The sequence below is a fragment of the Tribolium madens genome, unplaced genomic scaffold (genome assembly GCF_015345945.1).
Source record: "Tribolium madens isolate multiple individuals breed KSU strain unplaced genomic scaffold, Tmad_KSU_1.1 Scaffold_19;HRSCAF=116;Tcas5.2_LG9, whole genome shotgun sequence".
In the NCBI taxonomy this organism is placed as follows: domain Eukaryota; kingdom Metazoa; phylum Arthropoda; class Insecta; order Coleoptera; family Tenebrionidae; genus Tribolium; species Tribolium madens.
In genome coordinates this window covers 6,352,902-6,371,023 of record NW_025400983.1, presented here as the reverse complement: position 1 = coordinate 6,371,023, position 18,122 = coordinate 6,352,902, and the positions used below count along the sequence as shown (strand labels likewise).

General features: G+C 35.6%; 3 protein-coding genes across 3 annotated transcripts in view; 1 reads left to right on the top strand and 2 right to left on the bottom strand.

The window, feature by feature from the left end:
- Positions 1–59: 59 nt before the first annotated feature.
- LOC123015526 (succinate dehydrogenase [ubiquinone] iron-sulfur subunit, mitochondrial-like) lies at positions 60–1,314 on the bottom strand. The gene is made up of 4 exons (XM_044415295.1): positions 1,079–1,314; positions 614–1,023; positions 274–562; positions 60–223 (listed from the first exon to the last, which is right to left on the bottom strand). Exons 1-4 carry the CDS (start codon positions 1,127–1,129, stop codon positions 122–124), a joined length of 852 nt encoding a protein of 283 aa, XP_044271230.1. The 5' UTR covers positions 1,130–1,314; the 3' UTR covers positions 60–121.
- A 173-nt stretch (positions 1,315–1,487) lies between these two features.
- LOC123015525 (vigilin) lies at positions 1,488–14,639 on the top strand. Its single transcript, XM_044415294.1, has 9 exons — positions 1,488–1,526; positions 1,585–1,663; positions 3,882–4,095; positions 6,354–7,483; positions 7,533–8,341; positions 8,402–8,599; positions 10,347–11,193; positions 13,147–13,457; positions 13,509–14,639. The coding sequence occupies exons 3-9, from the start codon at positions 3,923–3,925 to the stop codon at positions 13,743–13,745; spliced, it is 3,705 nt and encodes a 1,234-aa protein (XP_044271229.1). The 5' UTR covers positions 1,488–1,526; positions 1,585–1,663; positions 3,882–3,922; the 3' UTR covers positions 13,746–14,639.
- A 97-nt stretch (positions 14,640–14,736) lies between these two features.
- The window catches only part of LOC123015528, a 106,798-nt gene continuing 103,412 nt past the window's right edge, over positions 14,737–18,122 (bottom strand). Inside the window, 5 exon segments of the mRNA XM_044415296.1 lie at positions 14,737–15,891; positions 15,949–16,132; positions 16,182–16,691; positions 16,747–16,985; positions 17,045–17,479. Of these exon segments, the coding sequence (XP_044271231.1) occupies positions 15,653–15,891; positions 15,949–16,132; positions 16,182–16,691; positions 16,747–16,985; positions 17,045–17,479 (1,607 nt within the window). The 3' untranslated portion in view covers positions 14,737–15,652.

The window sequence follows — 18,122 nt, the reverse complement described above, 5'->3', positions numbered from 1 at the left end:
AGTTCTTGTTAAATATGTACAACTCGAATAAATTAATATTTTTTGAAGAAACAAAAACAAAAGTTTTAAAATAAATATATTTTTAAGCCTATTTTATAGACAAAAAATACAATTCTTGTGATTAACGTTGCAAAGCGGCAGTATCAAGTCCTGGGGCCTCCTTCTTAGCAAGACCACCCAACAATTTCTTTATTTCCGCAATAGCTTTTCCAGGATTCAAACCCTAAATAAAGCAATAAAATAAAATATGACAATAATGTTGATGAAACTTACTTTAGGGCACGTTTTTGTGCAATTTAAGATAGTGTGACATCTGTACACTGAAAACGGATCTTTCAATTTATTCAATCTTTCCGCAGTTGCGTCATCTCTGGAATCAATGATCCAGCGATAGGCCTGCATCAGTACAGCAGGTCCTAAATACTTGTCACCGTTCCACCAATAACTAGGACATGAAGTTGAACAGCAAGCGCATAAAATGCACTCATATAAACCGTCCAATTTTTGGCGGTCATCCATACTTTGCAAGTATTGTTGGCGCTCCCCTGACTTCTTCTCATCCCTTGATTAAAATAGATAGTTGCGAATTACATACATTGTTTTTTCTACTCACCGGCGTTGCAGCCAGGGCTGTATCGACTTATACTGTTTATAGAAATTAGTCATATCAGGTACAAGATCTTTAACAACGTACATGTGGGGCAAGGGGTAAATCTTAGTGGGTTTATCTAAACTAGTATCAATTTTACAAATACAAGCCAGCGTGTTAACTCCCCCTATGTTCATGGCGCAAGACCCACAGATCCCTTCGCGACACGACCTCCTGAATGTCAAAGTTGGGTCCACTTCGTTCTTAATCTTAATAAGCGCGTCCAAGACCATGGGGCCACAGGCATTTAGATCAACTTTGTATTCCTGCACCCAGGGCTTTTTATCAGGCTGGTCGGGATTCCACCTGTAGATAGCAAACTTCTTTTCGCGGACATTTTGTCCCACAGACGCGCTTACATGAAAATTACGAATCTGAAAGTAATTATGTAACAAGTGAGGTTAGAAAAAAAAAACATTTGGTACGCACCTGCCCAAATGTGCCTTTGGCCACCTTGAAAAGCTGCATTTCGCGAGACATTTTGTAGCTTTCCACAAAGAACGAAAATATTTGCTTTATTTTTGGTGAACTGCGAGACAGTTTTGGTTACTCACTGGCAACACAAAACTGAAAAGTTGGCAACACGTCAAGAGTACCAACACCAACAATAACCTTGAACTTTTATTTATCGACAAAATTGGCAAAAAATGACCAGCTTTTATCCTAAATCTAGGATTTCCGGTTTATTACTGTGATTTGTTGGTATTTTTTAAATTATTATGTAATGATTAGGGAGTTTTTGTGGCGTCCCCTGTCAAAGAGTAGCCGAAGCTTCAGTTGGGGCCCAAACCACTGTCAGATTTGGCTTCAAATGTCAGAAAATTGCCACTTGCCTTGCCAGCCCATCATTTTGATTTCATTTCGTGCTTGGCAGTCGGTATGAGTGCAGTGTTTCGTGTCGTTCCTCGCTTCTAATTAAATATTTACTGTTCCAGCGAGACATAACCAAGTAAAACTGGAGGAATTTAGGAGATCCAACTTTTTCTAGGACGGATTTTCTGTTTTTACAGTACAGTAAGTTCCATTTTGCCTATCTCGTTGCCTCCATCCTGATTTCTCAGGTCAACATGCTGAGATGTAGTGACACGTCAACTGACTTGCAAGTAAATTTGGCTGCTTTCGAATCAAACAATTCGGGATGGGATTTGATCGGACTTGGGCCGGGTTTTCTAAATTCCACTTTTCGATTTTTCACGTTGTTAACTTATTCACTTTTCGTCCATATGCTGGCGTGCGGTCGAGCACCCGACAATGAGCTCTTCTTATCTCTTTAACCGCGACTTGTTTTGTGCCACATGTGCAATTATTTTTCACCGATTTTGACCCTCCTATTCACAAATTCATAAAAGTCATCACGAAGAATGGTTGACGTTCGCGAATTTTCAAATCTATTTGCGATTAACATAATCTTTGACGTAAAAAAATGACACCGATATCTATACAGTGGACACGAAAAATTATCATTTGACAGCTACATACTAGACCACAATTCTGTTGGAATTGTCAAGGTCACCTTTTTCTTTTGTGGAATGCCGGAAGATTTGTTGCCAAGTGAGTTCAATAGATTTTAATCGTAAACAAAACTACCTCTACTTCTCTACTAAGTTTATAACTTGTTCCAAATTATTTGTTTTGTGACAAAACTTATCATAATTGTCTAAACCCAAACAACCGAATTTAAGCTACTTGACTCGTTATATAGAAGTAGAAACCAATTAATAATAGGGTAAAAGTGGACTACCCCAACATATTAACTGTTGTTTCAATAATGAATTTATGAATTATTCTATTAAAATTCAAGCTTTTATTTCGTAAGTGTCGCTTTACGTATGATTGGACAAGTACAATAAATCGCTTAAATTGATTTATTTTTGATGGAAAGTCGAAGAAAATATATAAAGAGGGTCAAGGGAAATGCTGTTTATTACCTGGGATAAAAAACTGCAATTTGGCAATGAAATAATGAAATTATTAATTGTAGTCAACTTTTTAACCACAAATTAATTACGTATGAAGGGAATATTTTTTGTTGTAGTATTACGTCGCATATACCTACATAGTTTGTTCTGTGGTATTTAATCAAAATTTAGTAATTATAGCGGAATTTACATATTTAGAATTACTCTATTATGTTTTCTCTTCATTTATCCTATGAAGCTTTGTATTAACATTATCCTTGTCTAACTGTGACGAGATAAGACTCGCAGCAGTTTAACTTGGCTTTATAATAACAGAGGGAGAAAAAAGTCAATAAACTTAAGTGTTATGAATTCATACTTCATTCATAATTTACGTTAAGTCCGGTAATTGTTGCTTGGTTACCCTTACCGGCTCTGGTACAATAGCTAACTTCCCGTACTCAAAATGGAGCCGGCAAACTGAATCTACCAGACAATATGACATACACAAAAATTTCAAGTAAGGTAAGATACCAGGAACATGGAAAAAATGTTAATTTTTTTTAACTTCTTCATGTTCTTGGTATCGCACATTACATTTTTTTCTGGGACGCGAGTTCTGGCGCACCGTGTATATAATTTTCTAAAATTGTCACCTTTTTTTAAATTTTTTATATTTATTCGATTCATAGTATGTAATAAAATAAGGCAGGAAAATATGAGCTTCTGTAAAGTTTTAAATGTTGGAAAGTACTTACAATTGAATTTTAATGTAGCCGACATTCAAGCTTCTACAACCGATTAACTATAACCTTGACCTCTCTATTACATTTGTTCTTACAATTTATGTTAATCTACTGTTACTTTTCAGTTATCGAAAATTGATAAAGTGGCTTAAAATGTCGTAAAGAGTTAACATAATTGTTGAACATTTAATTTTTCGAAACAAGATTTCTATTTGTCTGATAAGGATTTATATGGTTACTCGGACGAACTTAATGCTGTGCAAACTTTCCTCTGGTTTTAATTTAGCTTCATAGCCAAATTTCTTGATACCTGAATTTGCTTTATCTTTGCTAATGCTTCAACGGTTCATAAAATTATATAAAGTTGTAAAATAACGAAACTAATCTCAGATAAAACGATCATATTTCTATCAATATATCTCTTGTTTCACAACTACTTGAGTAGACAATAAGAGAAACCAACTTTTGGATGTGATAATAATAGAGTATTGTCAAATAAGTGTGTCTACAACTGAGATACCAATCTTGCCGGATGCATTCTGATAATTTATTGTTTAATTGATTATCGATTATTGTTTTTTGTTTCAGTGTTGCTGTAACGACTTGGCACGACACAGGACAATCCGAAAATGCAGCAACCAGTGATTGAAGAGGGTGCGGCTTACGAGCCTTCCGTAAGAAGCTACGATGATCTATTTCCAGCTTTGCCCGAATCGAACACACAAAGTCAAAATCACAACACTATGGGACAATGGAATAATAAAATGAGAGTCGGTTCGTCGGTCATCACTCAAGTGTTCCGGTTAGTTTTTCGATTGATAATAATTAATTAGCAGTTAGAATCAAAATGAAATTTATTTAAAACGATGTAGAGAAAATTACGTTGACCTCGAGCGTATTGATGTATTGACGAATTGATTCATTGAATTGTTTTTTCATGTGTTTTGGGAGATTCCGATGGTTTCGGAAAAAAGGGTGTGGGCAGATAGGGAAAAAATAGTCTGGTTGCCGCGGCGACTCATATAAAACAAAGTGGGCCTAGGGCAATTTGTAATCAGTAATCAGACAAAAAAAATTGTGTTTTACACCTCTATTAAATAATGAATGAGAATCAAACGTAATAAAATCTCTCTCTAAATTGTCGTAAAAAGTTTTGATTTTTTTAGTTACAAAAGTTTACTATACTCATTCATGTTTACATGTGGTAATTTCACCTTATATTTATTTCAATATAATAAAAAAAAATATCTCGAGAGTTTGAAATATTTATGTACTCTTGAAGAATTTTTTAATAGAAAAAAAAAGATTCTGTAGTAAGCTGGAGGTAAGATTTTCTCTTATTTGATTACTTCTGAAATGTCACATATACAGTGTGTTTCAGTGAGTTGAAAAAGTTCATTAGTGACTTTTAAATGGTGAAATTAAAAAAAAAAATTATATAGGACATTGATAGATACTAATCTAGTCCATCGCCTAAAATTATTTTCATCCATACAGCATGTCCTAAAAATAAGTTTCAATACAAACTTGTGTTTTTCTAAATGAAACACCATATGTTTTTTAACGTTTTTGGATGTGACAATGTTTTTAAGCTAAACTTTTATTGGTCGATTTTGCTTAGTTTTAAAAATAAGACGGTTATATGACGAAAACATCCACTTTTTAAAAATTTATTACACAAAAACTAAGATATCTAGAAAAAAAAAATTTTACCACAAAGAATAAAGTACAAGCTATAAGGTTGTAATATTTTTTTAGTGTGTTGCATTTGTAAACATAAAAAAAAAATGAAGGCGTTTGTTCAATAACTTAAAAAATTTAAATGTAACACCATATTTATTGTTTTTGCATTTAAAAGATTATTAAATTGTTTTCTTAAAATTATTTATTTTTAGGTGTTTATAGTCAGCAACTAAAAAGATATTTAACGTTAAACATTAAAAAAAAATAATTACTATTGTTTCAGTAGCCAAAAAGTGCACAGTTGCACAAGAGATGGAAGAAATATCACATAATAATCACATTTGTGTTAAACTGAATCCATTATTCTTTATTTTTACAATAAAATAATTCGAATTTCAGTATTTATAATGACTTTTACAATCTGTGTATAAATAAGTGATCCGTGGTATGGTTCCTATGTAGGAACTCTAATCCGTGGTGGAATTACTATAGTTGCCATAGTATCAACAATGCTCATATATTGATAGGCATTGTTGCTACAATTAATATTGAGTGTTAAATATCTTTTCATTTATCAATTCTAGACATTAAAAGTTTCCTTTTTTAGGTAGACAATTTATCAATCTGTTAGATGCAAAAACAATACGGTGTTTTATTTAAATTTTTCAAGTTATTAACTTTTAACAAACTTCTTAATTTATTAATCTTTACAAATGTAAAACACTAAAAAATTGCTACAGCTTTAAGTTCTGTACTTTCTTCTTTGCAGAAGTAAAAAAAAAGTTTGTTCTAGCTATCTTAGTTTTTGTGTAATAAATTTTTTAAAAGTGCATGTTTTCGTCAAAAAAAGTCTTATTTCTAAAACTAAGCGAAATCGGCTAATAAAAGTTTAGCGTAAAAACATTGTTAAAAGGCTACATCTGAAAATGCCTAGAAACATATGGTGTTTAATTTAAAAAAACACAAGTTTGTATCATAACTTATTTTTGGGACACGCTGTATGGTTGAAAATAATTTTAGCTGATGCACGAGATTAGTATCTATCTAAAGGCCACTAATAATCTTTTTCAACTCGCTGGGACATTTTTATGTATGTGATGAAACTTAAAAAGCAGAGAAAAATTAAAAACATTTAAATCAAGTCCAAAATCAAGAGAAAAATGAACTTTTCTTTCTACTGAATCAGAATAATGAAGTTTTAATTACAGATTTGCTCGTTTTAGGTGAAGTAAAAAATGTTTTTTTCTTTGCAGTTTTGACTTAAAATTAAAAATAAGATTTTTTTCTATCAATCAATCCGGAGATTGATATTGTATATTTTTTCGTATTTGCTACTCCTTTGAGGTAATGAGTTTTGGTTGTCTTTGTCTCTGGCAGGGTACCATTCGAAGAACGTAAGCTGGACGGCAGTCAAAAATTCGGCGAGGGCGAATCTATCCAGACTTGCGCGAACATCATGAAAGAGACCGGAGCTCACATCGAAATCTCCCACGCGAAAGACCAATCGCTCACATTTTTAGTAACCGGAAAGCAGAACGAAGTCTTGGAAGCCCGCCGCAAAATACTAACCCATTTCCAAACTCAAGCCAGCAAACAAATAGCCATCCCGAAAGAACACCACCGCTGGATTTTAGGTAAGAAAGGCGACCGTCTCAAAGAATTAGAAAAACAAACGGCGACTAAAATCTCCGTACCGCCTATGAACGACCCATCAGACATCATCAGTATCACCGGAACGAAAGAAGGAATCGAAAAGGCCGAACACGAGATTAAAGTCACTTCAGACCAGCAGTCGAAGAAGGCATCAGAACGGATCAACGTCCCGAAAATTTATCATCCGTTTATCGTGGGGCCTTACAATGACTATCTTAACCAACTAATCGCGGAAACTGGGGCGAAAATCAACGTCCCTCCACCGTCCGTTATGAAAGACGAGATTTTTATTGCAGGAGAGAAAGAAGGTGTCTTAGCCGCTAAAGCTAAAATCGAAGCCATTTATAAACAAATGGAGAAGAAATGCACCACAGTCTCAGTCGAAGTTCCTAAATCGCAGCACAAATACGTCATCGGGCCTAAAGGGGCGACGATAGCTGAAATATTGCAAACGACTGGAGTGAGTGTGGAGATGCCTCAAGGCGATTCGGCCACTGGAACAATCACTCTGAGAGGACCCCACGATAAGCTGGGTTTAGCCTTGAGTAAAGTCTACGAAAAAGCGAATTCGGTGCGATCGAGCGATGTTGAAGCGCCATCATGGATCCACAAATACATCATCGGCCGCAAAGGACAAAATATCAAAGAGATTACGCAAAATTTGCCCAAAGTACACGTCGAATTCACCGAAAAAGAAGACAAGATTAAGATTGAAGGACCCCCAGAGGAGGTGGAAAAAGCACAAGAACAAATCGAAAAGATGGCCAAGGATTTGATCAAAAAGCTCATTTTTATCGAGATGCATGTCGATCCGAAGCTGTTTAAGCATATCATTGGGAAGAATGGCGCCAATGGTGAGCCATAATGAGTATTTTAAATTTAAAATTATTAATTTTATTCTAGTGAATCGACTTAAGGAGGAGTTTGCAGTGGTGATAAACATCGACGAGAGCGGTCTTATTCGTATTGAAGGTCACAAAGACGGTGTTTTGACTACGAAACAAGAGCTTGAGGACCGTATCAAGAAACTCGAAAACGAGAAAGAAAAAGATGTGATAATCGAGCAACGCCACTACAAGAGTATTATCGGCGCAAAGGGTGAAAACATCAAAGAAATCCGTGAGAAATTTAACCAAGTACAAATCTATTTTCCCGGCGCTGGCGATAAAAACGACATCGTTAAAGTTCGCGGCCCGAAAGAAGACGTCGACAAGTGTTGTCGCCATTTAGAGAAATTAGTTAAAGAACTGAACGAACAGTCATATCAAATCGAAGTACCGATCTATAAGCAGTTCCACAAGTTTATTATTGGCAAAGGTGGGGCCAACATTCGAAAAATTCGCGAAGAGACACACACGAAGATTGATTTGCCGGCTGAAGGTGACAAGAATGATGTGATTACGATTACGGGTAGGAAAGAAGACGTCGAAGAGGCGCGCGAGAAGATTAGGAAGATTCAAGACGAACTGGAAAATATTGTCTCGGAGGAGATCACGATTCCTCCCAAATTTTACAATTCGTTAATTGGGGCGAAAGGGAAACTTATTCATTCGATTATGGAAGATTGCGGCGGTGTTGCTATCAAGTTCCCGAGTGCTGATAGTAAGAGTGATAAGGTCACCATTAGGGGACCTAAGGATGACGTGGATCGTGCCAAACAGCAACTGCTTGATTTAGCTAACGAACGCCAACTTGCCAGTTATACCGCCGAGGTGAGTGTCTCAACATTAGTTATTTTTTTCGTTTGATATTGATCGTCCTTTCTTACTCAGGTACGTGCCAAAGCTCAACACCACAAGTTCCTGATTGGCAAAAACGGTGCCAATATTAAGAAAATTCGCGATTCGACTGGAGCTAGAATCGTGTTTCCTTCAAGTACCGACGATGACAGAGAAATCATCACAATTATCGGCAAAAAGGAGGCTGTCGAAGAAGCCAAAGCGGCCCTCCAAGCCACTATTAAAGATATTGTAAGTTGTATCATTATTTTTATAAATATTTTGATTTAGACTGATGTCTGGGTTAAAATCGAGCAAAATTACATTGAAAATTGCACGACTCTGTGGAAGAACCAATCTGAATTTAGTATTTAACTAGCTGATGTGGCCAAATTCTGTAGGATTTGATTAAGAGTTTCAGTTTTATTTAGCAAAGTGTTTTTTTGACTGTGTAAAATAATGTTTGGGTCGCTTCAGGTCACTTAACGTTACTTCGGGTGGCTTCGGATTACTTCGGCTTGGAGAAAAAAGAAAGTGTTAAACGTACTGATTTCTTGATTATCAAACAGAAGTTTAAAATTTTTTAGAGAAATGTTTAAATTTAGTAGTAAAAATTTTACACGGGTGTGAGAGCGTTCAAGCTCTCACGTTTTAGTAAGGTATAATATAATCGGTCTTATATGAATATGACTAATAATTCAAGAATGTCGCTTTTCAAATGGAACAGATTGAAGTTTAAGAGAAAGACACAAACAAAAAAATTAACAAAACAAAGAATAATTATTAAGGCATAAATTAATTAACACTAGGGCCGATATTGTTGCTTTTTTTTTATTATTAAGGCATAAATTAATACAAAATTTTAATTAAGTTTTAAGCTAAAAATGGTTGTAAATCAACGTATTTTAACAAAATAAGATAGATTGTTGTTTTTAAACAAAATAATACAATTTAAGCTACTTTCAAAGGTTTTAGCTTGGTTTAATAAAGGCAGAAATCGTTGTAAATCAACGTATTTTAATAAAATGTAAATCGAGACTTTTCAAAACATCGTGCTTCAAGAGACAGTTGGGGAGACTAAGGTGTCAGGTGTACCGGCTTAAAAGAAATTTTTGCAAAAAAACATTTAAAAATTTCTTGAAAAATGCTTAAGTTTAAAAAATGTTAATCGAGACTTTTTTAAAACATTGTGTTGCAAAAGACAATGGGGGAAACTAAGAAAGTGTCTAGAAATATCGGTTTAAGCAATACCTAGATTTGCAAAAAACGTTTAATTTTTTTTTAAATAGAAATGCTCAAATTTAAAAAAATATAAATTGCGACTTTTCAAAATATTGCGTAACAAAAGACAGTTGGGGAAACTAAGGAAGTGTCAAGAAATACCGGCTTAAAAAATTTCTAGACTTGCAAAAAAATGTTTAAAAATGCTCAAATTAAAAAAAATGTTAATCGAAAATTTTCAATATATCGTGTTGCAAAAAAGAGTTAGGAGTCTAAGAAAGTGTCAAAAGTATCGGTTTAAAAAGTTTTTTAATTGCAAAAGGAAAGCTTTTAACATCTCAAATTTAAAAAAAAATAAAACTTTAAAAAATGTTGGTCGAAAGTTGGGCTATAAAAATAGTTGGAAATAATAACAAAGTGTTTACAAAAATCACCTTACTGGAAATATAAACTGGAATTGAATAAATGGAATTTTTAGAATGTTTTTTGACATAAACAAACTCTTTGTACCGATTTTTACTCAAATTGCAATTTAATGAACTGACTATTTTGGCAAATTATATGATATTATTTGACAAATTTATAAATTTCTTATGTTATTGTAAATTTGGTCTGTTGCAAGGAAAATTTTGTATGTACTTTTAGAATAAATATCGTTAATTCCTCAAATGAAAATATTCCCGGCTCTTTCGGCCGTCTCAGACATTAAATACATTCTCGGGATTACAATTCTTGTCATTTTTCAAATTTTTTTCATTTCAAATGAAAAATCTTTTAGGACAATATCATCGAGAGCGAGATGTCGGTGGAACCTCGCCACCACAAGCACTTCGTGGCCCGTCGCGGCGAAGTCCTTCACAAGATAAGCGACGAGTGCGGTGGCGTGATGATCTCTTTCCCTCGTTCGGGTGTCGACAGTGACCGCGTCGTCCTCAAAGGCTCCAAGGAGTGCATCGAGGCGGCTAAGCAACGCATCAACGAAATTATCCAAGACCTTGAATCGATGGTAACTATCGAATGCATCATCCCGCAGAACCACCATCGCACCGTTATGGGCGCCAAAGGCTTCAAGGTGCAAGGTATCACCTCTGACTTCGACGTTCAGATCAAATTCCCTGATCGGGAGAACACAGAGGAGTACCCCGGCCATGAGCAACTGAACGGCGACATCAACGGGGGGCCGGTGCGCCAATGCGACGTCATTCGCATCACCGGTAAAGAAGAAAACTGTCTCAAGGCGAAACAAGCTCTCTTGGATTTGGTCCCGGTGACTATCAACGTGGACGTGCCCTATGACTTGCACAGGTCGATTATCGGACAAAAAGGCCGCGATGTTAAGGAATTGATGGACAAGTATGACGTCCATATTGTTCTTTCTCCAGCTGGAGTTAAAAAAGATGTGATTAAAATCACCGGAACGCCGAGTAATGTCGAAAGGGCTAAAGAGGCATTGTTAGAAAAAGTGCAAGAGTTGGAAGCTGATAGGAAAGATCGCGAATTGAAGTCTTTTGCGTTGAAAATTGAAGTCAATCCCGAGTATCATCCGAAGATTATCGGTAAACGCGGAGCTGTTATCACGAAAATTAGGAAAGATCATGACGTGCAGATTATTTTCCCCAAAAAAGGTAAGTTTATACTTGTTTGTGTTTTGCTTGTTGGTAAACATGGCGATGAATGGATGTAGTTTACGACAAGTGGGTAATAAAGAGCCGCTTTTCATTGATAAATCGCGTAATGTGAGTACTAAAAGCGGCGTAATTACGTTTGATTGTGGGTAAGATGATAGTGGGGGCACGTGGTAATTGAAGTGTTGACTTACAAGTCGTAAAGAAGTCATAAAGAATTTTCAATATCTCGGCCTTTAATTGAAAAATGAAGATGGAACTAACGCCATTCGATAGAACAGGGAAAAAACTCACGGGTTGTCCGAAAATCAAAAAAATCCAAAATTGAAAAAATAAAATCAAAAGAATCTCTAAAACAAAATCAAAAAAACTAATAATGTTTCAAAATCAAAAAAAAATCAATTGTCAAAATCCAGAAATCAAAAAATATCAAAAATACAAAAAAACAAATCGAAAAAATAAAATTCAAAAACCAAGAAAATTAAAACTTAAATGATTTCGCAAAATAGGGTTTTAGAGGACAAATCGTAATTAATGACGAGGCGACGTAGGAGTCGAGTCTTTAATGAGAGGAGTCACCTAAAACCTTTTGCGTACGTGGTGCATACAAGATTTCTTTTGTTAAAGCTACCAAAACGAATTACACCTCTTACTAATTAAAAAAAAAATTCGTTATCATAGTAACCAATTTTATTTTTTAGTCCGCAAAAACTGTTTTTGGAGACTGAGTACCTAAAATAACCGTTTTGCGTCCGAAAAAGACTCATTTTAGGGACTCAAATGAGTTTTAGGGAGCATATACAAAAAATATATATAAAAGAAATGTTTTTTCAAAATTAAGCTTTTATTTAAAAAATGTACAAAATACTTTGGTCGTCACTTTTCTGACACTTTCATGAAATTCAACCTTTAACGTTAAAATGAATGACAATTTCAAATTAATGACAGCTATTATATTTTCCTATAAAAAATATGTACATACAACTTGACAGTAGCTAAAAATAAGTTAACAATCCTAAAGCATGCTTTACCATTTAGTGTCACCCAAGTGACATTGACGACCAAAGTATTTTGTCTCCAACTGTACTAAAAAGTTTCTTTTTTTCTGTCAGGGAAGAACATTTGCTTATACCTTAAGATTGTTAATAGCACAATTACTTTGCTCAAAGTTTTTTATAAATTTTAAAATCTTAAGGTGTAAACAAATGTTCTCTGACAGAAAAAATTTTTTTGCTTTTTAGTACATTTTTTTAAGTTATAGCTTATTTTAAGGCCTAGAACTACTCGTGTCCCAGAGGAAAAAGCTATGTAAGGGTAAACATAGAAAAAATGTTAAAAAAATTCTATCTATAAAAATTTCGAAGTTATGAGTTTAAATTTTGCACTCTATTTATTACTGTTGGAAAAATAATTTTCTAAGTTTTTTTGAGACAGGATATTAAAAGAGGAAACAAGGAAGCTGTATCCTAAATTGTAACTCTGTTCAATGTTATTTGTGGGTTTTATTGGCAAAATTTTTGTCCCTTTACTAAATAATTATACAAGATCATCAGTATCATTAAATAGACATAAAAAAGTCAAATGTCAAAAATAAAAAACAAAATATCTGAGAGAGAATTTTTAAACGTGTTCTTCTAGTTTCTGGTATCTTATCTTACTTGAAATTATTTTCTGGGGCGCGAGTTTTTGACAGCCTGTATATTTTTTTCGTGTGTTTCAATAATTGAGTAAACTATTCGGAGTTTTTTTTATTAAATAAACATAAAACTCAGCTAAATGAGAAAATAATGTGATTGTCTTATTCTTGAAAGTTAAGAAAAAAATGTATGAGTAACAAGAAAGTTTAAAGTTATTGCGAGTTAATTTATGTTTCAGTAAAGGTCAGGTTTTGTGCTTTTGTATATGTCATTGCTTGTATATTTTGTAATTATGATTTCTTGTTCTTAATTTTAGGTGATCCAGACGAGCAGATAATCACTATCACCGGCTACGAAGAGAACACCCATAGGGCAAAAGAAGACATAATGAAAATCGTCAACGAACTCAACGAACTTCTTCGCGAGGAAGTCCAAATCGACTCGCGAGTTCACTCACGTATCATAGGCGCTCGCGGTCGAAACATCCGCAAAATCATGGAAGATTACAGAGTGGACATTAAATTTCCTCGTCCCGAAGACACCGATCCGAATCTCGTCATTATAACCGGCCACGAGGAGAACGTCGTGGATGCTAAAGAGCACTTGATGAGTCTAGAAGAACAATACGTGATTATTTACAAAAAAGGTTATTTTTTTTTTCTAATGTTTGAGTTTCAGTTGGAAGACGTCGCGGATCAAGAAGATAGAGAGAAACAACACACTTTGAGCTTTCATTTCGATCCAAATATGACGGGCAGCCGCTCTCGCGATCCCAATGGTTTTGTGGTTAAAGGGGGGCCGTGGGAGCAAAAGGCTCCCAACACCGCCAGCGTGACCGAATTTCCCTCGTTCGGACGCAACACCGAGGAGCCTCAAGTCTCCCCTATCTCTGGGGCTTGGGGAAGTCGCCGTTAAGTCATAAATTCAGCTAAGTCTCTACTGTGATTTCATTTTTTTTGTTTGATTTTAAAAATTTGTAACGGTTTCATCAACTTTTAGTTTCGGGATTTTTTGTAAAATTTGGTGAAATTGACCGCGAGACAAAAGTCACTGCCAAAAACAAGTAGAGAACTGAAGCTATAATTTTCAAGGTTATGTTAAGTATACTAACCTAGTAGTAAGAATAACAGTTGCTGGTGCAACCTCTTCCCTCACTGTTTGCTGCATTAAATGATAGGCCTGGCGACGACACTGGACTCTCGATATGGAAACTGAAATACACAGACGCAAGCTATTTCTTTTTGACGATATTATGTCTTCCCTGTGGCGAGCAGACTAGGCCTAGTAACGGCACTAATCACGTGGAGATGTTATGATATTTACTGTTTTATTTTAACTAGCTGTACATGAATGATGATCCTTTTGTATATTAATCTAGTTGATTTAAACATATTATATTGTTATGCATAGTTGGATATATTATATATATTTTTAAAGTTTTATATATTTTTTTGTGTCATAACTTCTCTGCTCTTCGTAACGAGGCGGTGCATTTGTGCCTTCCTCATTTTTATATGACCGTACTGAACTCTCGTAAGGCACATTTTGCATTTTCCGGAGCTTTTCCTCAAAAGGGTGAAGGATTTTTTGTTTTATTTATCTATTTTTATTATCATTAATTGTAAGAAATTCAACAACAACAAACAGACTGAAATGTGCCGCTGATTCGGCACTACTTAATTATTTTGTGTTTTGTGAAGTGGAATTTTGCTGTTATTGTATATAATTATTATATGCACGAGTCCTTGCGGTCCATTTTGTTAGCCCAGGACTAACCTGAGGGAGAGAAATATATTAATTTAAAATAAATAAACGCATTTTTATTTTCTTTCCATCACAAATATCGGAAAAGCTTTGAAAATGTTCAAATTTGCTGTCATAATTCTTGAATGGTAAGAAAAAACACTTTATTATTAAACAATCTTTATTAAGGAAGCGATTATCACAAATATGACAATTAAGGAATCATCGTTAGAGACATAATTACGACAGAGAAATTAACACATACGTATTTTAATTAGTTAAATAGCGCTTAGAGAACGATTTAATTTAACATTCACAGACTTTTTAATAAAATTTAGCCTAAAGTCGTTAAATACGTAAATTTTAATACTTTTTGGTTAAAAGAATGATAGTTTTGTCTCCTTGAGACTTACAAGTATATAAATAGGTACTATGAATAAGAAATCATTGACTAAACGTTTTGACTGTTTTGAGTAAAAATATCAGTCAGCACCAAAAAAATCTTGAGCCAGGCTCCACATTCATTCACATTCATACACTTTATACAAGTTATTTAATAAAAATATTTATACTCTTATCTTAAAAAAATATCAATTCTACATCTTCCAGTGGCTCAAAGATAAAAAGAAAAACTATTTCGAATTTATTTACAATAGGAAATAACTCAGATTCAAGGGTACTTCGTCAAACAAATTTTTGTTAAAGCGAGTTAAAGCAAGACCACCACCGTAATTAAATTTCTCCCTTGTCTGCAAAGAGTTACTCGAATATTAAGCCATTGGAAAAGATAGTCAAAATGTGTACGAACCATATTTTCGCAACACTTATGGTCGTACGCATTTTTCACATTTGTATTCACTAACGATTTCGTGACGACTTGAACTCCTTTTGGCAGTTTTGTGGAGTGAGTAGCATTTCGGACGGATACTAAAGGAGTACAAAGTCGCCACAAACGAATTCAATATACAAATAATAAAATCGTTTAAATATAGTCGAGTATTTCGTTTGCTTTCGCAAGTCGTTAAATAAATAAAAAAATTGTCATTTTTCTGGAGTATTGTGAGCTAAAAATGTCTTCATTACGTGAGGTAGTCGGGACTGGGTTCCGCCATAGGCTCGGGGGTGGTGAACAGAGGGTTGGGGAACTCAGGCGGATGGGGCAGAGGGCCGGTGGCTTTGGGCCTTCGACGGTAGGCCATCAGCCAGCAGGAGACCGCCACAGCCACCGCCACGAGGGCCAGCAGAGCTGTTATGATCAAAGCGATGATGAAGCCGATCATGGACACACAGATGTCTTCCACTCTCTGGGCATTTGGAGCTGCAAAATTCAATCAGTCATTCAAAATCAAATCATTTCCTAAAAAAACTTATTTACCTTCAGTGGGATCCACGAACCGTTCCTCACGTCTTTCAAACGTCAAAATCGCGTTACTTTGAATCGTTATTTCTTCTCTCAACTGTCCTGACATCAAATCGCCAGCAAGTGCCACGTCTGTCCTATTCTCATCATCGACGTCTCGTTTTCTTCGTCCAAAAGCATTATAACCGCGACAATTGACCTAAACACTTCAATTAAACCAAACAAAGTTTACCTTAATTGAAACTTACCGGTTGGCACTTGCCGAAACAAACCCTAATGTTACACTGGAACCTAATATTGTCACTACTGGGGAACTTGAAAGCGTTGAAACTCGCCAACAAGCTTTGTGTGTCAGAGTTGTGCTCCCACTCTCCGAAAATTGTAGGATCGGTAGCACAACCGTTCTCATCTGTGACTAAATACTCGTTTTCGACGTTATCTTCCATAGTTTTGGCCACACAACTCCTGGCGAAACCTCCATAGATAGATCCGGGTTGTACGTCTACTTGCAACATCAGGTTATCTCCGATTTCAGCCGAGTTGATTTCTTGGCCTGTTGGTGTAACAATCTTCATGGTACAAGTGGGGGGAGGACCGGTGTTTGCGATGGTACCAGCAGTGGTCAACATGGACACATTAAAGCCAAGAGTGACGTTTTGTTCGCCGGTTTGGTACACGCATTTGATGTGGTATGCCTGAGCTTTGAATGTCACAAGTTTGGGGTGTTTCTGGATCACCAAGACGAAGCTAGCCTGACCCTGGGTATCACATTTATGGTTATTAACTCGACTGACGATAAAATACGGTACTTACATTGACATGGATTAAACCACAATTTCCGAAATGGACTTTGAAGATTTCTGTTATGGGACTCGAGTCTGATGGTAGGGTGATTATCCTGCGACACTGTTCGTCTTTACTGTGCCCTTTCACATAAAGGACTCCATTAAATCCTTGCTCCGCGATGTGAATCTGGACATGGACACCATCGGACATGCAACTGACTTGCAAGTCAGGTGGTGGGAAATCAGTCTTGAACCTGGATGGAATATCTGGAACAACAAACGCATGAAATTCTCTATAAACAAAGTCAAAAATTTCAATCACTCACTGCATGATATTTTGGGGTCTCCGCTATATCCGTTAACGCATTGACAGATCGCGACGTGGTTTGTAGCATTACAGAACGCATTGACTCCACACTTCTTATGTAGGCAAGGATTTTGGCACGTTTTTGTTTCCGGATGGCAGTACTTGTCATCAGGGCACTGGTCGTCGGTTTCACACTCGCTTCCCGGTGGTGAGATACAGTTTCCGTTTTTGTCGAGTTTATATCCGAATTCTGTTGGACAAACACAGTTGCCTCTTTCGTCAATAATTAGTCCTTTTTCTAGTGCGCAGACACAGCGGCCGCGTTCGTCCACTTTGAGGCCCTTTTCTTCAAGACAAGGAATACATTCGTTGTTGTCGTTGAGGCCGGTGTTGGGGGGACACACACACTTGCCGTCGGGGGTCGTCACGAAGCCTTTGTCGGTCCAACAGGCCACTGAAAATTATAAACATGTTAACATGTAAGTTTAGAGATCGTGGATAACGGTTTTGTTTTTTTTTATAATTTTTTTTCGTAGTAAAACGAACCGCTGGGCTTGCTATCGTATTTTCGACCGCAACCATCGCCAGTAAATCATTTCGCATCGTAAAATGGAAGACTCTTTACCTAAGAACATTGGCAACGAAATACGAAGTTCCGAATTCACTAAAATTTTAATTTTACTCGCGTTGTAATGGTTAATAAATGGCACTACAGATTCCAACAAAGATATTTATCTAAAATTTTGTTTATAGCCACAATGGCTTAGGTCCTGCTTAATGCAAATATTTTCAAGATGGTGGCAATTCTGATTACACCGCAAGTGGGTATCAACTATATTATTTTAAACAGAAAGCTATGTTTTTTATTAAGTTTTTGGATTATTCAAGTAATTTTGACAGAGTTTTCATCAGGCTTCTCCATACCTAATTTCATAGTTTTCGAAGCGTTTAAACTTAAACCCTAAATTCATTAAAGTACAGTGTGGTTTTATAGATAGCCAAAAACGACTCCTACTGAGAGACGTTAATAAACGTATTATAAAAGCAAATTAGAAAAACAAAAATCCAAAATTACAAAATTCAGAATTAATACAAAT